Source organism: Carlito syrichta, unplaced genomic scaffold, assembly GCF_000164805.1.
Source record: "Carlito syrichta isolate Samal-C Ts95f unplaced genomic scaffold, Tarsius_syrichta-2.0.1 Scaffold309922, whole genome shotgun sequence".
Taxonomy (NCBI): domain Eukaryota; kingdom Metazoa; phylum Chordata; class Mammalia; order Primates; family Tarsiidae; genus Carlito; species Carlito syrichta.
Window position 1 is genome coordinate 1101623 of NW_007254018.1, and position 10578 is coordinate 1112200.

The 10578-nt window shown below is 39.8% G+C and overlaps 1 protein-coding gene across 1 annotated transcript in view; it reads left to right on the forward strand.

The window, feature by feature from the left end:
- BTBD8 (BTB domain containing 8) overlaps positions 1-10578 on the forward strand; it is an 82369-nt gene that overhangs the window by 19524 nt on the left and 52267 nt on the right. The window contains exon 3 of the mRNA XM_008068275.1: positions 5538-5734. Coding sequence (XP_008066466.1) covers positions 5538-5734 — 197 coding nt within the window. The remainder of the gene's footprint in view (positions 1-5537; positions 5735-10578) is intronic.

Sequence of the window (10578 nt, forward strand, 5' to 3'; positions counted from 1 at the left end):
TGGGCTCTGGCGATCCTTTGGCCTCAGCCTTCCAAGTAGCTGGAACTACAGGCGTGCACTACCACGCCCGGCTAGTTTTTGGTTTATTGTAGAGATGAGGTCTCGCCAAGTTGTCCAGGCGGGTCTCGAACCCGCGGGCTCAGGCAATCCACTCACCTCAGCCTCCCAAAGGTGCGGGATTACGGACTGAGCCACCGAGCCCGGCTTATGTCTGCCTTTTTAAACTTAGCGTGATATTGTCAAGGTTCATCTATGTTGCATCATGTATCGCTTCTTAATTCTTTATATGGCTGACTGTTTCATTGTATGGTAGATCGGGGGTCACCAGGATCATTCTCAGATTTGATGATTCCCTCAGAGGACTCACAGTTCTCAGCATATAGTCATACTTAAGACTGGGATTTTATTTGTTTATTTATGAGTTAGAGTCTCACTCTGTCTCTCACGCTGGAGTGCCATAGCGTGATCACAGCTACCACAGCCTGACCTCTTGGACTCAGTTGATCCTGCTGGTCTCGAAGGCCTGGGCTCAAGCAACCCTCTCGTCTTCACCTCCCAAAGTGCTGAGATTACAGCCGTGAGCCACCACATCCAGCCAAGGCTATGCTTTATTATAGAAAAAGGAAACAAGAAAAAGGCACAGGGGGTGAAGTCCATGAAAAGTAGGGCCCAGATTTCTAAAAGTCCTCTTTCCATGGGTCGTGTGACATGCTTGACTTCCCCAGCAACGAGTTGTGAGAGCACTTCTGAAATGTCAGCCAAGAAAGCTCATCAGAGCCTCAGCACCCAGGGTTTTTACTGGAAATTGGTCACAGAGGCACTCGTGCCCAACTTGCAGCCATGTTCCAAACTCCCAGAACATGAGTTTTACGCAGATGTTCAGCATAAAAAAATTATTTGTATAATCAGTTCAGGCATAGCTAGCCACCCTTACATTTAGAGAATGCTAAGAACACTCTCGAACTCCATGTTTCTAGACACCAGTCAAGGGCCAACCTTGCAAGCAAGTCTTTCAAAGAGTAGCATCAGGCCTGCTAATCGTACCTATTTTCTGTACATATGGATGTGCCATATTTTGTTTATTCATTCATCAGATAGACATTTGGGTTATTTCAGCTTTCTGGCTGTTATGAATAAATCTGCTGTGAACATTTGAATACAGGTTTTTGTGTGAATATACAATTTCAAGTGTCTTGAATTATTTACCTAGGAATAGAATTGCTGGGTCTTATGGCAACCATGTTTAACTTCTTGAGTTACCTCCAGTCTCTTTTCCAAAGTGGCTGTACCATTTTACATTACCACCAGCATGTATGATGGTTCCTGTTTCTCCATATTCTTGATATGTAATGACACATAATATAATATCTGTCTTTTTTATTATAGCCATCTTGGTGGATGTGAGCTGGTATCTCATTGTGGTTTTCGCTTGCATTTGATGATAGCAAATGACATTGAGCAACTTTTTGTATGCATATAATTCATATTTATATTTTCTTAATTTAATAATATCCTATTGGAAAACTATTTAATAATATCCTCTGCCCATTTTTAAATTGAGTTATTTTTTTTCATATTATTGAATTATAAGAGTTCTTTATATATTCTGGAATACTGGACTCTTATCAAACATGATTTACAAAAGTTTTCTCTTGGCCATGCAGTGGCATGATCATGGCCCACTACAGCCTTGACCTCCTGGGATTAGATGATCTTCTTGTCTCAGTCTCCCAAGTAGTTGGCACTACAGACACACACCACCATGCCCAGCTAATTTTTTTGATATCTGTAGAATCAAGGTCTCGCTTATATTGCCCTGGCTGGTCTCAAACTCTCACCTTGGCCTCCCAAAGTGCTGGGATTACAGATGTGAGCCACTGCACCCAGCCTCATTTAGGTCTTTGATTTATTCTTTTTTTTTGAGTCGGGGTCTTAGTCATTTGGGCTAGAATGCAGTGGTACAGTCATGGCTCACTGCAGACTCGACTTCTTGGGCTCAGGCAATCCTTCTGCCTCAGCCTCCCCGGTAGCTGGGACTACAGATACATGCCACCATGCTTGGCTTATTTTGTTGTTGTTGTTGTTGTGGAGACAAGGTCTCGCTATGTTGCCCAAACTGGTCTTGAGCTGGTCTCAGGCGGTCTTCTCACCTCAGTCTCCCAAAGTGCTAGGATTACAGGCATGAACCACTGTGCCTGGCCAAGAGTTTGTGGGGTTTTTTTTTTTCTGGTTTTTTGTTTTGTTTTGTTTTGTTTGTTTGTTTGTGGAGATGAGGTCTTGCCATGTTACCTAGGTAAGCCTCAAACTCCTAGACTCAAGCAATCCTTCCACCTTAGCCTCCCAAAGTGCTGGAATTATAGGCGTGAGCTACTGCACTCAGTCTAATTTTTTAAGTTTAAAGTAGAAACCAGGTTTTGCTGTGCTGCCTCGACTGGTCTCAAACTCTTGGACTCAAGCGATTCTCCTGCTGTGACCTCCTAAGTGCTGGGATTACAGGCATGATCACTGCACCCAGCCTGCATTTGGATACTCAGTTATCTCAGCACCGTTTTTGGAAGAGACTCTTCTTTTCCCATTGGTATTGTTTGGACACCCTTGTCAAAAATTAGTTGCCCATAAATCTATGTTCTAGACTCAATTCCATTTCACTGATCTATATGTATATCTTTATGCCAGTGCCACACAGTCTTGGTTACTATAGCTTTGGAGGAAGCTTGGAAAATTGGAAAGTGTGAGTCCTCCAACTTTGTTCTTTGTCAAGATTACTTTGACTATTCTGCACCTCTTGCATTTTTATTTGAATTTAAGGATTAGCTTGTCAATTTCTGCAAAAAACACAACTGGAAATTAGATAGAGATTGCATTTATTTTTAAAATTTTTTTATTTTAAAGATGTGGGGCACAATTCAGGGTTAGGTATACAAATGTTCATTATGCAGGTACCCTTGTTGATGAGGTGTGCCCCTCCCTCCCCTGGCAGTTTCCCACAACTGCCACTCCCACCCCCCTCCCCGGTCAGTTTCCCACTACTGCCAATCCCTTTCTTATGGTATTGTGATAATTGTTCTAGGTCTGCTTATGAGTGAGAACATATGGTACTTTGTTCTTTGTTTCTGTGATAGATCACTGAATATGATAGACTCTAAATCCATCTAAGTTGCAGCAAAGTCCATATGTTTGTCCTTCTTTATGGCTGCATAATATTCCATTGTGTATATGTACCACATTTTTTTAATCCAGTCCAACTTTGATGGGCAGCATGGTTGGTACCATGTTTTTGCTATTGTGAATAGAACTGCAGCAAACATGCATGTGCAGGTATCTTTTTTGTAGATTGATGTGAGTTCCTCTGGGTATATTGAGATTGTATTTAATCTGTAGATCAATTCAGGAAGTATTGCTATCTTAGCAATATTGTCTTCTGATTCATGAACATGGAATGTATTTTCATTTGCTTATAACATTGTTTTATACCTTTATTTTATTTTTATTTTTATTTTTTTGAGTTGGAGTCTCACCCTGTCACCCAAGCTGGAGTGCAGTGGCTTGCTCACAGCCACTGCAGCCTTGACCTGCTAGGCTCAGGGGATCCCTCTGCTTCAGCCTTCCAAGTAGCTGGAAGTACAGGCATGTGCTATCACGCCCGGCTATTTTTTGATTAATTTTAGAGATGAGATCTCACCAAGTTGCCCAGGCTGTTCTCAAACCTGTGGGCTCAGGCAATCCCCTCACCTCAGCCTCCCAAAGTGCTGGGATTACAGGCTTGAGCCACGGTGCCCAGGCTGTTTTGTAGCTTTTGATGAGTAAGTCTTGTGATTCTTTTGTTAAATATATTCCTAAGTATTTTATATTTAGAATGCTGTTGTAGGCTGTGGGTGCAGTAGCTCAAGCCTGTAATCCCAGCACTTTGGGAGGCTGAGGTGAGGGTTTTACCTGAGCCCACAGGTTTGAGTACAGCCTGGGCAACTTGGCGAGACCTCATCTCTACAATAAATCAAAAAGGAACCGTACGTGGTAGCACGTGCTTGTAGTTCCGGCTGCTTGGAAGGCTGAGGTGGAAGGATTGCTGGAGCCCAGCAGGTCAGCACTGGTGTGTCCGTGAGCGTGCCACTGCACTTCATCCAGCCTGGGCGATGGAGTGAGATTCCCACTCAAAAAAAAAAATGCTATTGTGAATGGAATTATTTTCTAATTTCATTTTGGGTTGTTCATTGATAGTATATAGAAATGCAATAGATTTCTGCACATTGATCTTGTGTCCTGCAACCTTGCTGAACTTGTTTAACTAGTTTTTTATGTATTTCTAAGGATTTTCTATATGTTTGTCATTTGCAAATAGAGATAACTTTACTTATTCCTTTCCCATAGATGCCTTTTACTTCTTTTTCTTGCCTAATTCAACCTTGCCTATTCGTCCTCCTATAAAATATTGGATAGAAGTGGTGAGGACAGACATCCTTGCATGTCTTAGGAAGAAAGCTTTCAGTCTTTTAAGTATGATGCTAGATGTGTGTTTTTCATACTTGTCCTCCATCAAGTTAAGGACATTTCTATTTCTAGTTTGCTGAATGTTTTATCATGTCAGGGTATTGAACATTGTCAAATGATTTTTCTGCATTAATTGAGACGATCATATGATTTTTGTCCTTTATTCTGTGGATATGGTAGATAACAATGATTTTCTGAAGTCCTGAGTTAAATCTCAGTTTGTCATGGTGTATAATCTTTTGTGTATGCTGTTGAATTGAGTTTATAATTATTTTGTTGAGGACTTTTTTTCTTTTCTTTTCCTTTTCTTTTTTTTTTTTTTAAATCAGGGTCTCACTCTGTCACCCAAGCTGGAGGACAGTGGCATGATTATGGCTCACTGCAGCCTCAACCTTCTGGGTTCAGGCAATCCTTCTACCTCAGTCTCCCGAATAGCTGGGGCTATAGGTATATGCCATCACACCCAGCTAATTTGAGAATTTTTTAAAAATTTATGTTAATAAGGCATATTGATCTGTGCTTTTCTGTCCTTGTGATATCTTTGTCTGCTTTTGTATTAGTAATACTGGCCTCATAGAATGAATTGAGAAGTGTTCCTTCCTCTTCAAATTTTTGGAAAAATTTGTGGAAAATGGGTGATAGTTTTTCTTTAAACATTTGGTAGAATCCACCAGTGAAGCCATCTGGTCTTGGTTTTTTTCTTTGAGGGGAACTTTTTATTCTAATTAAATCTCTTTACATGTTGTAGGCTGAGTCAGATATTCTGTTTCTTCTTGAATCAGATTTGGTAGTTTGTGTCTTTCTTGGAATTGTCTGTTTCATCTGTTACCTATTTTTTGGCATTATATATTATTTTTTAACATTAAAATACTTTATGGACTACATTTCAAATTTTCTGCTATTTTAGATTGACCTTTCTACAGTCAGTCCAAATTAAGAGTTTTTAATGTATGTTATATATGAAAGCAGCACATGGGAAAAGTAACTTTCTTTCTCTTTTAAAGAATCACCAACATTATTTAATCATTATTTTATATTTTGTCTTTTAGGATTGTATATTCATCAAACAGAAACATAAAAAACTATGAAGAGGAAATCCTTAGGAAAAAAATAGCTGAGAGTGGAATAGCGCAAAAGAAACTTGACTCCAGTTTTCCAAAGTGTGAACAGTCATCTGATTGTTCTTTTCAGAAGCAGGAAATTCCAGAGGCTATCAGTGATAGAGATGACAATTTAATTTCCAATGGTGAGGTATTTTTTTGTGGATTTTTATAAAATTGTATAGCCATGAAAGTAATTATATTCTGATATGATTAGAGAAAAGCATACTTCAAAAATCTGCTCTACTGATTGTTTTTAATAAGCATGAACAAATGAAAATATACTTAACTCCCAGTTTTCCCAAGTAATTGGAGATAAGGTTATTATAAATAAATTCACACATAATTCACAGTTCTCCTTTTAGTCACTTAAGCTTCCATGTGTCATTGTCCTAATTCTAATCTATATCAATAAAGAAGCTTTAACAACCAGTCAGTTTTGTTATAACACAATATATGCACTCCTTAAAAAACATCTGCAGCACAAAAATTGAAGTTACACAAAACTTTGCCATGACACATTAATAAATATGATAGCCTAGTTTTACACATGTTAAGTGGTTAAGAAATACGTAGATACTATAAAACATGTGTCATTTTACCTTGAAAAAGACCTGAAGTTTGCCTGTGGAAGAAGTGGGTTTTAGAAAGGTTGCAACTTGTAAGTTATTGTGGAAGGATAGGCGGATGGATGGATGGATGTGTATAAGACAGACAGACAAGCAGATAGATTCTGACAGGAAACCCAAGATCCCTGCATCAGAGAACAGACCATTTTTGCTCACAGAGCATCTTAGTGCTGGTTCTCAAACCCCAGACTCGATGAGGCAATAGAGTGAGGGCCTGATGTTATCCTGCCCACACACTGAGAGACACCACAGGAGAGGGACATCAACATTAGGAGACTCTAAGCTTTCATGGGCGCTGGCGGGTATGCCCATTCTCCTCTCCAAAGAGATGAACCTTTACTTTGGAAGGTGAATAAATCGTTTTGGGGGAGGGAAAGAGAAGGTAGTCTCACTACCCTGGAGTGTAAAAATGACTTCTGGGGGAGGTAAGTTTCTATATCTTTCTGGAGTATCACAAAAGCAATTTGACTTCAATTTTCCAAAGTGTGAACAGTCATCTGATTGTTCTCTTCAGAAGCATGAAATTTCATGCTTCCAAGGCATGTTTGCTGCTAAATCATCCTTTATCCAAGTTTACCAATGCTGTGCTCAGAAAGATCAGACCACACAGGATCACAAAAATATTTATAGAAAATTGTCTCTCAACGGTTGATTGTCTGAAATCAGATAGGAATTAGTGACACCAATGGTAGATGGGTGTGGCTCGTAACACATGTAGTGACCTGAGATATCTGGAAGATATTTAGGTGTGTGTGTGTGTGTTTGTGTGTTCTATGTATTCTTACATGGCTCAGTTCAGCTGGGTGCTGTCTTCTGCATTTGACCTAGTGTTTCTCACATATGAGTTTACACCTAAGCAAATGCAAAACTCATCTTATGCTTAAATTGTTCCCTAATATATCCATTGCATTGGCTCAAACTCATGTTGTCAACACAAGTGTTATAGCAGAATTGACCGTATATGAAAATACCGTTAGGTAAAGGATCTTATGACTGGTGTATAATGCAACAACCACCACCACCAAACGATTTATTCTTGCTGAGTTTCCTGTTATATTACATTTACCATATCTAGTTGGGAGCAACTACATAGAAATTCTAGACTTTGAGGTAGAACCATTCATGTACTTTATCTCATTTGGTCTCATATAACCCTAAGAAGTAAGTGGTTACAGACTAATTTTATCAGTAAGAGTAGGATGAAGCCCGAAGACCCAAAGAGCATAAGAGACTTTCCCAAGGCCACACAGAGCAGTCCACAGAGCTGTATTTGATATCTATGTTTCCAGCTTCTGGTCTCTTTTTTTTGCCCCAGCCCCACAGCAGGCTGTTAAAGTAGCCAAACAAGTTGTGCATGTGAGTGAAAAGAGCTTATTACCCCTTAACCTCCTGGCCTTTGACTGCTTTCTGCATCACTTCATGGATGATCCCCATGTTCACTGGTAACCTCCCAGTTGCCAATTCAACAGACACTTTCTGTCCACATTGCATTAACCTCTTTGCAGTCTTTTCATACTGTCGGTGCTGCCCTCCTTGAAACTTTTGTCCTCCATGTCACTGTGTTTTCCTGATGTTTCTTCTTGGCCATTCCTCATTCTTTCATTGATGTATCACCTTTCTGTCCCTTAAATAAATGGCATTCTCTGATTTTTTGAGCTTCATATCCAACCAGTGACTAGACATATCTGGTTTTTCTTTTGTTTGTTGGTTTTTTGAGTTGGAGTCTCACTCTGTCGCCCAGGTTGGAGTAGAGTGGCATGATCATAATTCACTGCAGCCTCGACCTCCTGGGCTCAGGTGATCTTTCCACCTCAGCCTCTTAAGTAGTAACTATAGGTGTGTACTACCATGCCCAGCTAATTAAAAAAAAATTTTTTTTTGTAGAGACAGCGTCTCACTATGTTACCCAGGTTGGTCTTGAACTCTTGGGCTCAAATGATCATCCTGCCTCCCAAAGTGCTAAGATTAAAGGTATGAGCCACCATGCCCCACCCATATCTGTTCAAATATATCTTAAAAATATCAAATTTAACCCATTCCATATTTAACCTGTGGAACTCTGTCACCAATGACTAATCTTCTCTAGATGTACTGACTAAAGTTTCTGGATTGGTAAAGCTATGATAAACAGTTGTTAAAAGAAAAACTTTAGACAAAATGCATTTAACTAAGCATATTTGAGCAAAGTAAAATTTATGAATCAGGCAGCACTCAGAAACAGAAGAGGTTCTGAGAGCTTCATCTACAACTGGCCAGTGAGTATTTATAGATAGAACATGAAAGTAAAGTACAGAGAGAGCTTGATTGGTTACAGCTGGGTATTTGCCTTATTTGGGCATGGTCAGTTGGCTACCTGTGATTGTTTGAAGCTCAGCTGCTTTTGATTGGTTGAGATCTAGCTGTTACCAAATATATATTAAGTTATGTTAAGTTTTGGTTTGTTTACATGCTAATTAGGTTGCATCTCATTATGTAGCTCAAATTGCAGAGACAGCCTTCAGTCAAAATTTAACAGTTCCTGCCTATTGATCAGCTTCTCAATTTTGAGAGATTGACCAAAACCTTGGCCATTGACACTACTGTCTGTCTGTAACCATCATAAAAGGCTTGTTTGGTCAAGAATGGAATTCACAGGTCTCCATGTCAGGGCAGTTGAATGCTTCTTCTTACTGTTCTAGTCAAAGTAAGACCATTTAAGGCATGATAGTTGACTGCATACACACATTTAGGATTTCTAAGAGGATACCGCATACCAGGAAGATTATTATAATGACTATCAGGAGGATAATACCAGGAGACCAAAGTATACTCCTTAATAGGGGCCCCTATAAATCAAACTGATCAAAATCAAACAAATCAAAGTCCAGGCAATATAGATCGATTAACAACATTTGAGTCCAATTGGTCATAGTCTGATTAGAAAATGATGGTGATTAAGGACCATAGTTCACTGTAGAATGGTCTGATTTTAAAAGGCACACAATTTTAGTTAGCTTGGTAACATAGGTCACAGGAACCCAGAGACCCATTAGAAGAAACATAAAGATTAGAAAACCTTGAAAAAGCCAAGTTGCCTATCCTCTATTTAGGATACCAGCACACCAACTGTTAGATGTTCCCATAAATACATCGTGGGTTCCTTTTCCTTGAGAAATTTCTTTAATGTGTTTTGTGGTAGTATCTAGAGAAACAGTAGTATCAACCCCCTTTTTTGGTTTTGGGGGTTTTTTTTTGAGTTGGAATCTCACTGTGTCATCCAAGTAGCTTGAACCACAGGCGTGCACCACCTTGTCCAGCTAATTTTTTCATTTTTTGTAGAGACGAGGTCTCACCAAGTCGCCCAGGCTGGTCTTGAACCCCTGAGCTCAAGCAATCCTTTCATCTCCACCTCCCAAAGTGCTAGGATTATAGGTGTGAGCCACTGTGCCTGGCTTAACCACCTTTTAAGTTCAGTTTTCTGTAGTAGAAAAATCAGGTGAAAGATAGATACAACATTTCGTTTTGTTCAGACAAGCCACTAATCTGGGCAGAATCTAAAACTACATGATGTTCCATTAGGTGCTTTTGTTGAACCCACATGTTATCATCCACCTTTTAGAGGGTGGCTTCTACCTGACTGAACCCTTGGGAGGTCTGGTTGGCACAAAGTCCAAGATTTCCTCCAATCTGTGGATTAGTTTCAAATTCCATACGACCAACATCTTCCTACCACCAAGTGTCATCCCCAACACCACTGGAATCTTTTCTCAGTAGAAACTAGCTTAGCTTCATCTATTTCAAAGTTGGGGTGACGATTTTGACTGTTGACTATTTTGGCCCCTGATTATGGGAGGTATTATGAGGACTTTCAGGGGAAGCTATTCAGAAGGCAGAAGTGAGCCAGGCCAGGTAGCAAAACTCAAACCAGTGTGGAGGCAGAACAGAGTAAGAAAGTTCTTTGCACACCCAATAGAGGCAGGCCCTCAGGGACATCTGAGCATGGATCAGTTAAATTTGTCCACCCATAGGTCAGCATAGCTCCTGAACAAGGTTTAGTAGAAACTTGCCTTTTTTGTGGTCCCTTCATAGCAAGTTAGAAGGGTATACAGGGGGAGACACAAATCCAGAATTTATTTATGAAAAATTGTGTGTTTATTCTTATGTGTTTAAACTTGTCACTTCAAAGTATTCTCCGTTTGATGCAGTACACCTATTGAGATGCTTTTTCCGCTGCTCAGAACAGTTTTCGAACTCATCAATTTTGATGGCTTTTAGGGCTTCTGCCGTTTTTTTGTTCCATCTTTTCTACATCAGCAAAATGTTTCCCTTTGAGGACTTTTTTCATCCAAGGAGGAAAAAAAATGGCATGGTTCCTATGCCCC